Source organism: Mustela erminea, chromosome 4 (assembly GCF_009829155.1).
Source record: "Mustela erminea isolate mMusErm1 chromosome 4, mMusErm1.Pri, whole genome shotgun sequence".
Classification (NCBI taxonomy): Eukaryota; Metazoa; Chordata; class Mammalia; order Carnivora; family Mustelidae; genus Mustela; species Mustela erminea.
This window is the reverse complement of record NC_045617.1, coordinates 121,696,508-121,711,933: the sequence shown is the minus strand read 5'-3', so window position 1 is coordinate 121,711,933 and position 15,426 is coordinate 121,696,508. Positions and strand designations below refer to the sequence as shown.

The window sequence follows — 15,426 nt, the reverse complement described above, 5'->3', positions numbered from 1 at the left end:
TTCGCGTTGCACACTGACTGAGACTGTATTAGCCAATGAGCATTGTGCAAGGGCAGGACGGCGCAAACCTCGCCCCTACACTTTGGACCAATCCTTTCTTTTGAACTGTGTGATTGTCAGTCACTCAAGCCAATAGTGCTTAAGAAAGCCTTGGAGCCCGCCCAACGACCGTGGGTTGGAGGCGGTTTCTCGTTGTTGGGGCGTGTGTGTGTGTTTTTGGGGGATTAAGGGGTACGTGAAGGCTAAACAGAACTGGCCATGGCAGCAGCAGAGGATGAGGACGGGGGCCCCGAAGGGCCAAACCGCGAGCGGGGCGGGGCGGGCGCGACCTTCGAATGTAATATATGTTTGGAGACTGCTCGGGAAGCTGTGGTCAGTGTGTGTGGCCACCTGTACTGGTGAGGATCCGGGAGGGGGAGAAAAGAAGGGCTCACCTCCTTACTAGGGGGGTGGGGTTGTGGGCGGGGTGGCATACAATTATACAGATAATCGGAGGGCACATTCACATCGGTGAGGCCCGAGGAGGGGACTTAGGTCTCTTTGGGTCTGTGTGGGCCAGAGAGTCATATCTGTACAGAGGAGACTCGTGGGACGGAGAGTCATAGGAACTAGGAGCTGAGGGGTATGTATGGTGTGTTAAGAGGATTTGGGGCGGGGTGGGCGTCACAGCACATCTGTAACAGGTGAGACCCGAGAATGTGAGAGGTCTAAGCTGTACAGGTGTTAATAGATTAGACTCAAAGGTTAGGGGTGACATGCCTTATTAGTTGGGTAGGGGACACCTAGGGAATGTGGGATCACATTCAGGCGAGATGTTGATAGGGAGTGGTATGACAAACCCGAGAACAAGGGCACTGAAGGGGCAATCTTGAGAAGTTAAAGGATGGTGGAAATAGGGACATTATTGAGCCTCGAAGAGAGGAAAAAATGGTTTGGGAGTGATAGGGACAAGGATGGGGCTGGGGGCTGAAAGAGGAGATCTGGAAAGCCTTGTTTGAAGACACCTGAAAACTTAAGTCAAAAGGCAGAGAAGGGAGGAGGAGATGGGTGCGTGAGTGCAAGCGTGTGTGTGTGGGCGGGGGAGAGGAGAGGGTTGAGCATGTTGAGGATGGATATTACTTTACATGTTGTAAGATCAGAGAAATCAGAGAAGCAGGAAAGCCAGACTAGCTGGCATGGTAGAAACTGTAAAAAAAAAAAAAAGGAAAAGAAACAGGGAATACCTGGGAAGAGGGGGTGAGATCAGACTCTTGTGAGGTTGGGTCTGTGTCTGTCTTTTCTGTAGCTAGTTTGACCTTCTTTTTTTCCCCCCATCCAGTTGGCCCTGTCTTCATCAGGTGCGTACTCAGAGGAGATGAAGAGGGAAATGGGGAGGTCTGAGGAGTTGAAAGACCCTGCTGTGAACTGGAAACCACTTCATTTTCTCCCTCAGTGGCTGGAGACGCGGCCAGAGCGGCAGGAGTGCCCAGTGTGTAAAGCTGGGATCAGCAGAGAAAAGGTTGTTCCTCTTTATGGGCGAGGGAGCCAGAAGTCCCAGGACCCCAGGTGAGAGAGAGGGGGTGTTACTGAGGGAAGATGGAGGGCTTCTGCCCTGGGAGTGGGGTGTGGAAGGGAGGAGATGGTTTCTCATTGCTAGCCCCTCTCCCGTCCTTCAGATTGAAAACTCCACCCCGCCCCCAGGGCCAGCGACCAGCCCCGGAAAGCAGAGGGGTGAGTCTTGTCTAATTGTGTTCCTTCCCTGCCAAAGACCTGCCCAGTTCTCCTCTGACTTTGTCCACCTCCGTAGGGATTCCAGTCATTTGGAGATACCGGGGGCTTTCACTTCTCATTTGGTGTTGGTGCTTTTCCTTTTGGCTTTTTCACCACCGTCTTCAACTCTCATGAGCCATTCCATCGGGGTACAGGTAAGAGCCTTCCCTCAGCTCAGGCCCCTTCCCAACCTAGGAGTGGATGCTTCTTCCACAGCTTTCCTCTCTCCTACAGGTGTGGATCTGGGACAGGGTCACCCGGCCTCCAGCTGGCAGGACTCCCTCTTCCTGTTTCTCGCCATCTTCTTCTTTTTCTGGCTGCTCAGTATTTGAGCTTTGTCTCCTTCCTGCCCACCTCCAGCCAGAGGAGAATCAGTATTGGGGGTCCTTGCTGACCCTTCCTTACTCCTGGCCCCTCCTTCCCCAGCTCCTCCCTTTCTATTGGCTAAGGCCACGGCTACTTTCTAGGAGGCTGTGGGTAGGAGGAGTGACATCTGTGCAGAGTATGGGAGAACCTTCTGCTCTGAACTCACTGAGTAGCATCATGACTCCCACCTCTGGGACAGGAGGACAGACAGAAGAGGATGTCTGTTTCTTCTCTCTCCTGATCCTTTGCTTTCCCCCACTTTTACTGATTTGATGTTGAAAGATGAACAAGGCTCCCTCTGACTCTCCCCTACCTTCCCCCTGTTGATTTAACTTAATTTTTCTCTCCCTATTGTCTAATATGGTTTCTGCCTCTAAGTGCTTTCTTCCCCTCACTACCTCCTTTATTATAAATTCAATAAACAAGGTGAGATGTATTGATGGGAGCTCTGCCCACTTTTGTCCTTTCCTCCTTCCTTCCAGGACAGGAGCATCTTATCCCCAACTGAGTAAATATCTGTGTGGTATGGGGAGGTGTGAGGGTGAGCCCCTCTTCTTCAAGACTCTCAAGGATTCAGGGGGTGAGGGTGTCTCACACACACTCACTGTCTCTCTCACACACACACAGACAGACATGTGCACGAGAGCAAATAGGCGAGGTGTTTACTTATCACTATGGGAGGCTCTGGTTGTGGAAGCAAGTTTGGTGAGGTGGGGTACAGGTTATATAGGGGGAAAGTGCTCTGAGGCCAGGACAGAGCAGCTGGGGGCGGGGGGAGAAAAGGGGGCTGACAGATGGGGTCTAGCTGTCACCCCTCAGGGCCCGGCTGCACCGCTCTCAGCTGCCTCTGGCTCCTCTGACTGATTCAGCTCTGCGCGCTCCTCCTCCTCCTCCTGGTTTTCTGGGGCCTTCCTGGGGAGGGGGATTGGGGAGAATTCTGCACATGGTTTCTAGCGCTCCGTCATTCCTGCCCCCACACCCCTCCTTGCTGCCTGGTGGTCCCAAGTCTGAGCTGTTTGGCTTTCTCACTCACCTTTCCTCTCTTCGGCGTCGCTGTCTTCGCCACATGATGGCCCCAATGAGCAGGGCAGCGACCCCCAGGCCTCCCAGGATCCCCAGGGCCAGGGCTACAGTTCCCAGTCCCTGCCCTTCCACAGAGCCTGTAGAGAGATGGGCAGAAGTGAGGGCCCCCACCACTCACCATTCCTTTCTTGTTGACCACCCATCCCCAAGTCCCGTTGGGGCCATCTGCTTCCAACCCCTCACCTGCGATGGGCTCCTCCTCTGCTTCTGAAAGGCAAAGTCAGAGCAATTTAGAAGGGAAGGTCTAAATTTGAGAGAAGGCTATTAGTGGGAGCCCTGATTGAGTCTTCCCCTTTCTTGAGAGGAGAGAGGGAACAGCTGGGCTGCTTTCTCAGGAGAGTTTGGGTGGGGCAGAGGAGGCCTGGATGTGGGTGAACCAAGGAGGAGTGGTGTGGTTCTTGGAGACAGTGCCAGGTTGGGCTAGGGAACTGGTATCTGCACTGTCCCTTAGCCCAGCCCCAGGATCCCTGGGGCTTGGAGAGAGGTTTTTCTCACCGATGACGACACGGACAGCCGGGCTTTCCTGGGGCCCATGGCTGGGATAGGTGGCCACACAGCTGTAGCTTCCCTCATCGTCAAACTCCACATCACTGAGAAGCAGCACAGGGCTGGGGGCAAAGTGCAGGGGTATGCCCTGGGGGTGGAAGGGGGACAGGAGACTTATAAAATCTCCACACATCCCATACTTCTGTCTTTGTCTTTACATCCTCAAGTACTCGGTTGTCTTTCCCAACTCCTTGCCAGCCTCTCCGTGAGCCTCCTATTCTCATTGCCAGTGATGTGTCTCTCTACTTCCCAGCCCCCTCCCCAAGTCACTCACATCCTTGATCCAGTGGATCTGAAGGGAGGACTGGGCAGGGGTTTCACAGGTCAGGGTCACAGTACCACCACGAACTAGTTTTCCACCTTCTGGCTGTATCATCACTCGGACCTCTGGAGGCACAGGCTCTGGGGCAGAGGGCATGAAGTTGAGAGTTATACCTGTGTGGTCCTAGTGGCCGTGGGCTTTCCTCTTCCCTGAGGGTCTCTACTCACCCCAGACTCTGAGCTGGATGGAGGCTGTGTGTAGGGCTCGACGCCGGGGAAGTCCAGGGCTGAAGCTACAGGAGAAGGTGAGGTGGGGAGCTCCTCCCCAGGCTGGGGTCACCATCAGCGCCGACTGGAGTGTGAAAAGCCCTGTCTGAGGGTGTCTCGTGGTCTCTTCCAGCACAGACACTCCTGTGCAGGGAGGGGAGGGTAAGGCAAGATATCCCAGGGTGGGTGTGGGAGAGGGATCAGAAAGAAAGCAGCTGGGAGGGGAGACTTTGGGACTTACCTTTGCCATCAGGTATGAGGAGTTTCCCGTCTGAATGCCAATTAAGAGTCCCTGCAGGATAGCCCCCCTCGGACACACATGTCCCCACCTGGGGAAAGAGTGACCTTCATTATCTTTGAAAATAAGAGACTACACACAACACACACACACACACACACACACACACACAGAACTTACACTCCCCTTCCTCTTCTTAGGACTGCTTTCTACTCCCCCCTCCCCGACCTTCTGCTACCTTATTGGGGACACCAGGCATGAGTTCAGAGGCAGGAGAGACAATTTCTGGCTTCCCAGGAATCTCTGAAGGAAGGAAAATTTCAGTCAGAGGCTGCAGCTTTGAAGACTCACACGCGGGTGTAGGATCTAGGGCAGCTGAAGTCACAGGTTCTTCCACACCAGGGCCAAGGAATCAAGGGCTGGGGTTAAAGGCTTTTCCTTAGATGAGAGGTGGGCCATGGAGAAGGTCCTGGAACTCTTACGGTAGACTCGGACTTGGTAGGCGGACCTCATCTCTTTTCCATTCCTGCTTGTTGCCTGACACCGGAAAGTCCCCTCATCCTGGATCCCTACTGCTGGCAGGAGGAGGGAACCATTGGGGAGCACTCGAGCCACGCTATCCCAGGAGTCTCCCTCGGGAGACAGGACCTTCCAAGCTTCTGTGCGACCTGTGTTCTGAGGACAGAGGAGAGGGGCCTGAACAGTGCGAGTCCTTTGGGAAAGGACTCATGAGACAGGAGGTGGGGAAGGGAATCATTCCTGGTCTCTGGAAGCAGGGAAACTGTGGCAGGAGACCTGCTTACCAGTTTCCATTCTAGCTGTTGGGGTGGTTTCTTGGGGGCTCCCCTACAGTTCAGCACCAGTGGCTTCCCAATCCGGGCCGTGATGTTTCGATCGCCTACTACTGCCCCTGGGAGACAGTACAATGGTGGAGGGGTAGGAAGGAAGGGAGAGGCTAACAAAACTAGGGGAGGTCAAGATGGGTGAGGGAGCTTGAAAAGCAATGCCAGGTTCCCACAAAGTTCTGGGCAGATTTGGGGAGTGGGATGAAATGCTTTCTACGGGGAGGATTGGTGTGAGGGGGGGGAATGGCTCACCCCACAGACTGAGGACCAGCACCCAGGCTCCTGCTGCTGCCCCTGCTGCCATCCTGCTTCCTTCCCAGGCTCCTGGCTCTGTCTGCCCCTCACTGCTGTGGCCACTGCCCTAGGTGGGGCTTGCACCCTCTCCTCTACCCCCATCTTCCCGTCCTGTCCCGCCACAGGGAATGCTAGGAATTCATGCTGCTTGGACAAGAGTCCTTCAGGTAGGAGGAGAAACAATGATCACCCCACCCTTAGGCACTGCCGGTCTCCAGGCACAGCCATATCCACGGTGGGAGGGGGGGGGGTGGGCCTCCTAGAATTTCTCATTATTCAGGACCCCAACTCTGTCTACTGAGGGCTTGCCTGGTGGACGAACTGGAGCCCATATGGCTTAGGTAAGGTTGCTGGACGACAGGGTTCAGGCCTGGCTGTTGCCCTTGGGGAGGGTTGAAGGTGAACTGTGGGACCTGGGTGGCGAGGGGAAGGCTGGGAGGAGTTGGGGGAAACACCTGTGTGGGGTTTTATGAGAGATTTTGTTCTGGGGTTTCTTATGTTTTTGAAAATAATGCTCAACTAAACCCAGGGAAAAAAGAAATTTCTTTATTTAAAACTGCGTGGTTTTTTTTTTCCTTTTCTGTGAAACTACAAGTTTACAAGTGAGGAGAGAACTGCCCCCAACCCGTTCATCCTGCCCACCACCCATCATACACCCATCCAATCTGCTCCCTTCCAGTCCTGCCTGGATCTTAGACAGGAGAGGTTTCCTCACTAGGACAGTCTTGTAAAATCCTGAGGATGTTTGAGGGGCTCAGCTGGTAGGTTTCTGGCCAAGAATAGGACATGGGTGATTTTACTTTCCCCCATACTTGGCTTTTTGTAATCTCCCTCTTCTCTCTCCCCACCCTCTTGATTTTGAACTGAGAAAAAAAAATGCCTCATTTCTGGGGAAGTTGAGGGAGATACACATACAGGTACCCCAACCCACATTCACCATATTTGGCAATAACCCCTTCCCCATTCTTTCCCCTCCAGTCTGCAAAGAGTAGTTTAAAAAGATTTAAAGACGTGTCACTCACAGGGGAAGGTGGCTCTTCCTCAAAACTACTGAGTCCAGCCCTGCCCAGGGGTGCCGTGTGTTTGTATGTGGGGGGAGAAGGGGATAGGTCAGCAGAACAAGCCCCTGACTACCTCCACATCAAATGCAGCAGAGAGCTGCCTGCATAAGCAAAGAACACTTAAGTGATCGTACAAGCAAAAATACCTAAGTCATTTTAGGGGGGCAGGCTTGGGGCCCTGCTAAGCATACTTTCTGATGGATAGGACTGGAGCCAGGTGGGCCTCTTTACAAGTTCTATTTGTTCCCCTTTCTCTTATGACCCCTTTGGCTATCACCCCTAACGTGGGGAAGTAAGAAATTAAAACAAAAACAAAACCAAAAACCAATATATTTATAAAAACATCTACTTCCCCAAACTAAAAATTAAGAACCAATAACAAAACAAAAAATTCAGATAGTACAGATGGATCCCAGGGTTTCGTTTCTTTCCTTTAAGAAAAAAAACAAAACAAAACAAAAACAAAACCCCAAAGCCCAGTCAACAATTCCCTAAAGTAGCAGAAACTCCCTCCGAGGTAGATATCTGAGTCAGACACTCTCGTCCACCGAGCGATTCTATTGGTTTAAGATGAGCTGCGTATGAGGTAATAAAGCCATCTGGAGGGGCAGGGGTGGGGAGGCACAGAGTTCATGGCCCATGTCCTCTGTCCAGGAGTGTCCCCAGTTTTGGCATCTCTGGTCAGGCAGGGCTGGCTTCTCCACAGATCCCAGAGCAGGTTAAGTGGGGTAGAGGAGGGAAGAGTGGGGGAGCCCAGAGAAAGATACAGAAATGAAATATAGTATGGCAGGTAGAGCAAAGGGAAAGCAATCTGAACAACAGAATTCTGAGTGTGTGGTGTATGTGTGAGAGAAAGGGAGAGAAGAAAGACAAAGGAAAAAAGGGGTTGAGACCCCACTTTCCCCTTAGGGGACCCCATTTTCCCTGCCATGTAGTCAGTACCCCCAGCACTGGAGAGTCTGGTCAGGGAAGGGATGACCCCATTTGCCCTTCTCTGTCTTGTGCTTCTCCTGTGTCTGGGGTTTGTCCTCTGGATGCCTGCGTCCTCTTCAAGAGTCGCCTTGTGAGCCCCCACCCCTGTGGCCCTAAGGGGCAAGATCAGTTGGAAGTGTCAGAGTGAACGCTCCCTGGTCCCTCTGTTGGAGATGTCACTGAGGATGGGGTTACAGCCTCCTGCCAGCCACCATTTGCCTAGAAAAAGAGAGAGGTTAGGGCAGGGAAATCCAGTGTGGGAGACAACACGGCCAGAGGAAAGCCGTCCTGTCCAGGTGAGACGTGGACAAAGGGAGCGTCAGGTGTTCACTCACCCTCATTTCCCGAGGGCTGTACATCTGGCCTCCCCCAAGGTTATCCCCGTAGCCCCCTGGCCCCATTGAGTGTCGGAGTGATTCCACCTGCAGGCAGCAAAGAAGGGCAGGACATGGTGAGGAGTCTCATACCCTGGAGAGCAGGAAACTGAGTTTGGGCAAGCCCTGGTCGAGGGGAGACGGGCCACCTGACCTGGGAAGCAGAATAGGAATCTCCGTTGAGCCCGGGCATCCCCAGAAACATGTCTCCAGATCCTGAGAGATTGAAAGAGCCGCCAGAGCCTTAAGGGAGCAGAGAGGGTATTAGGGAAGAGTCTAACAGAGCCTGAGACTCACCACAGTCCTGTGTTTCCAAAAAGCCCTCTGAACTAGTTCTGGGAGTGTGCTGCTATACACAACTTATCCCTAAGACACAGCAACACTCAGGGGCAGGCTGTGTCTGAGCCTCCCCCTCCCTCCCTGGCCACTTGCTGGAAGACAGTAACTTCGCTGGACTGGCCTTTGTCCCCTGACATCTCCACCCCATCTCAGCTAGTTCCCTCTCATCCCAAAAGGCCCCCTCTCTGCTGGGATCCTGTCTAGATAGGAAGTGGGAACAAAGGCCGGAAGTGTGCAAGAGAACCAGCCAGGATGGCAGCGGGGTCCACCTGCAGAGGAAGGGGGTGTCGGGGAGCTGGTGCGGCTGTGGCCCCCCTGGGTGACTGACACGGCAGTCTTGACGGCATAGATGTTGGCCTCCTCTTGGAACTTTCCAATATTTTTCTTATAGCGGATCCGCTTGTTGCCAAACCAGTTGGAGACCTGTGAGGCATGGAGCAGAAAGGAGGGTCAGGTGCAGACCTTCCTCCCGCAGCCCCCCGCCCCCCGTAACCGCCTCAGTCAGATCAGAGAGCTTTTAACCTGAACACCACATCCCGGCCCTGAGTCCCACCCCATACCTGAGAAACAGTGATCCCACACTTCTTGGCAAGCTCCTCCTTAGCCTCCTCACTAGGATACGGGTTACTCAGGTGGGAGTAGAAGTACTCGTTGAGGACCTCAGTGGCCTGTTTGCTGAAGTTGCGGCGTTTGCGTCTACAGAAGATGGAGAATGGTGGTGAGGCGGCTGCTCTCCCAGCAGGGCGTCTGTCTTGCACCACTCTAGAGGGCGCCACTGCCATGAAGCACCGTGTTGTGTGTGAGCCAGTGGCCCTGAGGCTGGGAAAAGTGGGGGGAAGGAGCCCCACCTGGCATCCAAGAAGCGGGAACGCAGGATCATGACAGCCTCACAGGTGCTCTGCTTGAGCTGCATCTGGATGGCACTGAACTTTCGGTGGATGATGCTCACCATGCGCTCCATCTCCTTGGGAGCCACAGGCCGCGTGCGGCTCTGTTCCCTCAGCAGGTTCATGACGTGCGTCGTGAACTCGTTACATGCCTGCAGTGGGCGCCAGGGGCTGTGAGGAGGGGCCCTCTGGTCTTGGGATGCCCTGTCCTCTCACCCACGCCAGCCTGGTCTCCTCACCTGCTCATACTTCTCCAGCTCCGAGTGGTAGATGTGGCGGATTTGGGCAAGTTTGCTACGATAGTCGGAGTGTTCGATGGAGTTGTCAGGGGACACGCCGCCCCCCGAGGCTGCGGCGGCTGCAGCTGCTGCAGCAGAGCCCCCCCCTTTCTCAGGCCCAGCCACACCCTCTGCCAGAAGCATGTTGTCCAGGCGCATCAGCTGTGGGTCCACTGGCTCCTCCTCTTGGGAGCTTCGAATGCTGAGGCCTAGCATGCAGGCGAGTGAACTTAGGGACCCAGGGAACCCACAGCCAGCTCGTAGCCCTCCTGGTGTCTCCTGGAGACCCACGTTTCTAGGCTTTGGTTCCCTCCCCATTTTCCCTTAGCAACTTCCCTAACCCCTACTGTCCTCAGTGCCCCGAAATGTCAAACTCTTGGCCTGAGCCCTCTAAAGAACAGAGTTCAGTCCCCAGAGGTGAGGAATCAGAGGGGGACTCACATACCGGTTTTCTCCTTGATTTCGCACAGGACACTAAAGAGAGCAGGCTTCATGCGGTGGCAGTTAAGGGCGTGTTTCCTTGGGAGGAAAGGGAAAGAATAGTTGAGAAGCTACAAGAACAGCGGTGGGGCGGGATGGGGGTACCATGAGGGTGAGGGGGAGCCTGGGAACAAGAAGGGAGGTAGAAGGTGGGGGTGGGGACATGACGGAGTTGAGCGGGGAGACAGCTCCTGGAATGTGGAGATGTGGGGAAGTTGGCTTTAGGAAGATGGGGGGGAAGGTGCAGGCAGCAAGATAAAGGCACCACAAGCACACACGGGGCTATGGGAAATGGGCCTAGAAGGGGACAAAGGAAATTTTGGGGTGACTGCCAACTTGAGAGTGACTAGGTAGATTTCAGATGAAAGGAGATGGAGACTGTGAGAAGAGTCAGAGTTTGAGGTGCCAGAGACAGGGCTGGGGATTTCAATACAGATGCGTATGGGGGGTCCTGGGACTGACCAAGGCAGGAAGCTCTGATGCTCCTAGTGTCTGGCTGAGCAAGGGCTAAGGGCTGGATGAGGACCCTTGGGAAGGTGGGCAAGTGGTGGAGAGGAGTGGTAGGAGCTCTGGGATGGACCCAGGTCTGGAGAAGATGGGGGTGGGCTGGGTGGAGAGTTAGGAACACAGACAGCATAGCAGTTTCTTAGTCTCAAAGCCAGAGCAGGGTTCTGGAGGTAGAAGGATGTTCCAGGGCGGTACAGGGGTCAGTGAGAGGTGGGGGGTGGGTGGGCAGTGAGACCACCCTGGGCTCCCCTCTTTGAAGGTTTCAGGGTCTGGTGGTGAAGGGAGGTTTGAGAGGGATGCCTTATCTCAGGACTAACAGGAGTAAGGAGAGAAGAGAGCTGTAGGATCCTGGAGAGGGTCCTGGAGTGGGGGGTGGGGGTGGGGATTCCCAAAAGATTCAGAGCTTGTGAATGGGGCTTCTGCTGGGTCTGTGTAGGGTCCCGGGGTGGGGGCACTCACTTGGCCTGGGCCTCATCCAGGCTCTGGTCGGTGATGGTCATTATCTGCTGCAGAATGTCCCCGATGTCTTGCTTCCCTCGGCCTCCCGGGACCCCCCCGTTACCCCCACCGGGGTCTCCGCCGCCGGGAGGCTCGCCAGGGCCCCCAGGCTCCCCACCCACCAATCCCAGGCCCCCCCGGCCCCCGCCTGGAGGGGGCGGCCCCAGCAGCCGCTCGTCCATAGTTGGGGGGGGGCCCTGAGGCCCCCTCCCTGCTCCGCCCTCCCCCCGCCTGGTTACTTCCCCCCCCCAAACTCGGTGGGGCCGCTGCTCCCTCCGCCCCAACCCCCACCCGTTTCTCCCCTCCCGGCTCCCTCGGAGGTTCACCCCCGGCCTGAAGGGAGACCTGGGGTACCGGCTGGGCCCCCCACAGGAGACCCCGGCCCCCGGCGGCGGAGAAAATGGAGCCGGAGAGAGAGGAGGCCCAAGCGGGGGTGTGTGTGAGAGAGAGAGGGAGGAGGGAGGAGGGAGGAGAGGGGGGAGCGAGGGAGGGAGGCTGGGGGAGGGGAGCCGGGGAGGAAGAGGAGGGGAGAAGAGAGGAGGAACAGGGAGGAGCTGGGGGCGGAGAGAGACACACAGAAGCAGAAGAACTGGGACCGAGTGGAGGAGGGGAGAGGGAAGAGGGGGCGAGGGGAGGAGACTGGACCTACGGGGAAAATATGCGAAGGCAACCGGGCTGCAAGTCGTCGGCCTGGAAAGCGGGGCTTGTTGGGGCTAGGGGACCGCCGCCTGGGTTCCGAATCAGGGATCTAGGTTTTGTGGCCTTTGGCCGCTAGAATGCCTGGGTTCACAGACAGCTCAGTTCATATTTCTTGTCCTAATGATTCCCCTCCCTGTTCTACTTAATTAAAACCAGGAGAGGGGGGGTTGGGGGAGCATAATTAGGGAGGTCTCCCGCCGCTGCTTAATGAGCCAGTAATTAACCAGCCAGGGAGGGGAGCTGGCCTCTCGCCAGACTAGGGAGAGAGGCGGCCTCCGGCCTCACCTTCCTCTCCCCCGCCCCCCCCACTGCCCCTCCCTCCCCACCGCAGCCCGAAACACCAGTCTTCTTCAGTTGGGAGAATTACATTTATTCATACAACCAAAACATCAGACTCAGAGCAGCCGTGGGGAGGCAGGGGGCGGAGTACTAAGTGTCCATTCACAGCCTGTAGGCCCCGCATCCTGGGGCTGGGGGTGCTGGTGGTGGGTGGGAGAATGGTCTCTTTACAGTGCCCTCTCTGTCTTCTTACTGAGAAGGAGGGTGGGACTGTCTGTCAGGCCCTAACCTTGAGAGATTTGCCTTTTCTTGGGAGATAGGGAGGCCTGAGCCCTCAGATTCTGCCCCCTGGGGATGTCTCCACAACTCAGGACTTAGAACCACTCCCTGTGATCAGAGGAGGGGGTAGGGTGTCCCTCAGTGGCTGGGATTCCTTCATTGCTTCAAGCTCCCACACACTAGGGGAGGGAGTTAAATGACCATCCTACTTTGACTATGCTCACGTTTTGAGGACTTTCACCCCCTCCATTCCCAGGAAAGGTGGATGAGGGTGATGAATATTGAGATTTCTCCTGGGTCCTCCAGTCTCTGGTGTCCCTGCCACGCAGTAGTTGAGGGCTGGCCAGCTTTGAGCCCCAGAGTGCGGAGTGGCTGGTGGGGTGGCTCAGATCTCAGCAGGTATGTGTTGGGGGCCGGGACCTTTGCTCCTCCATTCGACCCCCACCCTGAACTCTCAGCAGCAACTCCAGGAGCTCCTGTCCCCCTGGGGGTAGGGGAGGCTCTGACCGCTGGGCTTCCATCCGCTGGCACTGGAGGAGTGGAGGGAAGGGAGGGTGTTGGTGAGGTTTTAAGAGGAACAGGCCTTGAAAGGAGCCAAGGCTGGTGGAAGGGGTATAGGGGATACCTGTGATGGGCATGGTGGGGACTAGGCTAGGCAAGGGGGCAGATGCTAGGGAGAGGGAGGACCAAGAGACCAGGAACCTTGGATCTTGCCTTTTGGGTAGGTGTCTCACCTGGTGACTGAGGATAGTGCTGTAGAGCTGTTCTCTGTCCTCAAGAGGCCGGTGTGTGGCTGGGGCTCTGTTTGGGGGATTCTGGGGGATGTGGAAGGTGGCTCTCTGCTCCTCTAGGCGGCGGGACTGGGCCTCTGCCACCAAATCCAGAAGGAGCTCAGTCTGTAGGGAGAGCAGGGAGGCGGAGCGGGGCCCCAGGTCTGGGAAAAGGAGAGGTAGGGTTCAGAGACCCAGAGAAATTGGCAGAAAGGAGCTTTGGTGGTGCAAGGTGTTTAGGCACTTGGGGTCAGAGCTGAGGGGCTGTAATGGGGAGTCAGGAGGAGGTGGGGAGAGGGCCCAGGATGGAGTGGGCCTTGGTAATGGGATCAGGAAGGATGTGGGCATCAAGGTCAGGGAGCTCCCGGGGCGGATGAGGGTACCTGTGTGACGGGTCCCTGAAGGAGGAGGGGACGGAGGAGCAGATCGCCAAGGCCGAGTGCTGGTGTTCATAGGGGGCCAGTCATGCTCATCCTGATGGGGTCCCTGATGCTGAGAGACACCCGGTCCAATCAAGCTTGGGTGTGGTGGGCAGGGGGCTAGGCCAACAGCCCATCTCTTCTCTCTGTGTCTCTCTGTTCCTGCCTCAGTTTGTTCAAACCCTTCTAAGTCCCCTGAAACCCCTGTCACTACGTTGCTGTCCCAGGTCCTCTCACCTCCCTTTCTCCCAGTGTCAGCCTCCCCAACCCGGTGCGCAGCTCACCTGGTCATCTTCCTCTTCTTCCTGGGGTCTCTCGGCCTCCATCCCCTGAGGGGGAGAAACTGAAGGGGGAAGGGTAGCTGGGATTTGGGAGGAGGGCTGGAACCCTAGGTTCCTGAGGGGAGTGGGGGCTGGAAGGGGTGGGGGTGAGCCAGGGGCTGGATGCCTGGGTACTGAGCAGGAAGCTGGGTTCCTGGTCAGCCCCCCCCCCACGGGCCCCGCCCATCCCTGTCAACTTCCTCCAGTTCTGTTTTCCCACCCAAACTGCTTGCTCGACCTCTCTTGCCCCAGGGGAGCACAGAGACTGGGAAAAGCTCCTCCAGCTGCAGTAGTGGAGGGTGTTCATGATGGGGAAGGACTCTTGGCCTTTTCATCTTGGGTCTCAGTTGACCCCCCAACCCCAGGCTCTGTTCTCTCTACTCCCCTCCTCCCCTTCAGCTCTTTCTGTCAACACAGGAACTAGCTACACAGGAAGTGGTTTTACTCCTCAGAACCCCCCTCCCGCCCCCAGGCCCCTTTCCTAAGAGGACCCCGATATAGGCTTTGACCCTCCCCTGTGTCCCAACTTCCCAAAGACTTATGGGGACTGGGAGGGGCATGGTTCCAGTGGGAAGCAGAGGACTCAGGCCCAGGGATGTTGGGCCCTCAAACATATACCTCTAGGAGTGACTTTAACACCACAGTACCTATTTGATGAATGTGTGTTGAATAGTTATCCCGGCCCTCCAGGTGCTTACAGTCAGGGTACAAGATATGTACCAAATGTGAGATGAGGGTCAGGGGTAACTTTCCTCTACTCATGAATGAAGGATACAGAAATGGAAAAGGGAGACAACCACCTCCCTGGCGTGGTCTCAGTGCTGGTCAGGCTGGTTGGCACCAGGGTAGGAGCAGGGTAGGGATATTTTAGTACCTCTAAATGGCAACCTGCCCTATTATGTTTACAGCTGAGTGGCTTAGAGCATGAAATGTGATGAGATCGGGTTCTACCATTTAATGCCTTGCGACCTTGGGCAAATAAAATCTCTGTGCCTCAGTTTCTCAAAGAGTAAAATGGAGTTTTAATAGCACCTGCCTTGTAGAATTGATGTGAGGATTAAATGTGATAAAAGAATTTGGCATATAGTGAATGCTCAATAAACGGTAGTCACTATTAGCTTTAAAAAAAAAATACTTTAGTTATTTGACAGAGAGAGATACAGCCAGGGAGGAAACACAAGCATGGGAGTGGGAGAGGGAGAAACAGGCTTCCCGCTGAGGAGGAAGCGGAATGGCGAGGGGTGGGGGGAGAAAGGTGTTGGGGCCCAATCGATCCCAGGACCCTAGGATCATGACCCAAGCTGAAGGCAGTTGCTTAATGACTGAACCAGCCAGGCACCCTACTATTAGCTTTCAAAATGCCTCATGCTTCCATGTCTCAGGCCCATCACCATTAAAGAGGTGTAACCATGTTCCTGAAAGGTGGATAATGTTTGAGGTGCTCTCTCCAACTTGATGCTTTTAGGAATAACTAAATGCCTTTGGAAGAGGACAAAGGATATGCATGGTTTAGTGTGTGTATGTTTGTGTGTCTGGTTTCTCCCTGGGCTATGAGAGATTCCTGCTTTCAGATGATACTCTAAATTAACATAATACCCCAAATCTACTTACTCTT

The 15,426-nt window shown here is 55.2% G+C and overlaps 4 protein-coding genes across 9 annotated transcripts; 1 reads left to right on the top strand and 3 right to left on the bottom strand.

The window, feature by feature from the left end:
- The first annotated feature begins 147 nt into the window (after positions 1-147).
- RNF5 (ring finger protein 5) lies at positions 148-2,555 on the top strand. The gene is made up of 6 exons (XM_032340782.1): positions 148-398; positions 1,319-1,337; positions 1,433-1,545; positions 1,656-1,710; positions 1,787-1,904; positions 1,984-2,555. The coding sequence occupies exons 1-6, from the start codon at positions 259-261 to the stop codon at positions 2,079-2,081; spliced, it is 543 nt and encodes a 180-aa protein (XP_032196673.1). The 5' UTR covers positions 148-258; the 3' UTR covers positions 2,082-2,555.
- Positions 2,556-2,751: 196 nt separating this feature from the next.
- On the bottom strand, positions 2,752-5,765 carry AGER (advanced glycosylation end-product specific receptor). 5 transcript variants are annotated; one of them, XM_032340769.1, is made up of 11 exons: positions 5,608-5,674; positions 5,314-5,420; positions 4,993-5,185; positions 4,749-4,813; positions 4,514-4,601; positions 4,234-4,416; positions 4,019-4,146; positions 3,694-3,832; positions 3,382-3,405; positions 3,149-3,275; positions 2,752-3,052 (listed from the first exon to the last, which is right to left on the bottom strand). In XM_032340769.1, the coding sequence occupies exons 1-11, from the start codon at positions 5,657-5,659 to the stop codon at positions 2,953-2,955; spliced, it is 1,206 nt and encodes a 401-aa protein (XP_032196660.1). In that variant the 5' UTR covers positions 5,660-5,674; the 3' UTR covers positions 2,752-2,952. The 5 variants fall into 5 exon arrangements, with proteins under 5 accessions (XP_032196660.1, XP_032196661.1, XP_032196664.1 ...); XM_032340770.1 differs by having other exon boundaries at positions 2,752-3,027; XM_032340773.1 differs by lacking the exon at positions 3,382-3,405 and having other exon boundaries at positions 2,752-3,027; positions 3,149-3,242; positions 3,701-3,716; positions 4,015-4,146; positions 5,608-5,765.
- Positions 5,766-6,173: 408 nt separating this feature from the next.
- PBX2 (PBX homeobox 2) lies at positions 6,174-13,119 on the bottom strand. 2 transcript variants are annotated; one of them, XM_032340775.1, is made up of 9 exons: positions 13,037-13,119; positions 10,006-10,079; positions 9,522-9,769; positions 9,244-9,434; positions 8,956-9,091; positions 8,665-8,818; positions 8,211-8,299; positions 8,018-8,104; positions 6,174-7,901 (listed from the first exon to the last, which is right to left on the bottom strand). In XM_032340775.1, exons 2-9 carry the CDS (start codon positions 10,052-10,054, stop codon positions 7,809-7,811), a joined length of 1,047 nt encoding a protein of 348 aa, XP_032196666.1. In that variant the 5' UTR covers positions 10,055-10,079; positions 13,037-13,119; the 3' UTR covers positions 6,174-7,808. The 2 variants fall into 2 exon arrangements, with proteins under 2 accessions (XP_032196666.1, XP_032196665.1); XM_032340774.1 differs by lacking the exon at positions 13,037-13,119 and adding an exon at positions 11,007-11,511.
- On the bottom strand, positions 12,094-13,912 carry GPSM3 (G protein signaling modulator 3). Its single transcript, XM_032340783.1, has 4 exons — positions 13,776-13,912; positions 13,456-13,564; positions 13,037-13,236; positions 12,094-12,832 (listed from the first exon to the last, which is right to left on the bottom strand). Exons 1-4 carry the CDS (start codon positions 13,815-13,817, stop codon positions 12,695-12,697), a joined length of 489 nt encoding a protein of 162 aa, XP_032196674.1. The 5' UTR covers positions 13,818-13,912; the 3' UTR covers positions 12,094-12,694.
- Positions 13,913-15,426: the final 1,514 nt, after the last annotated feature.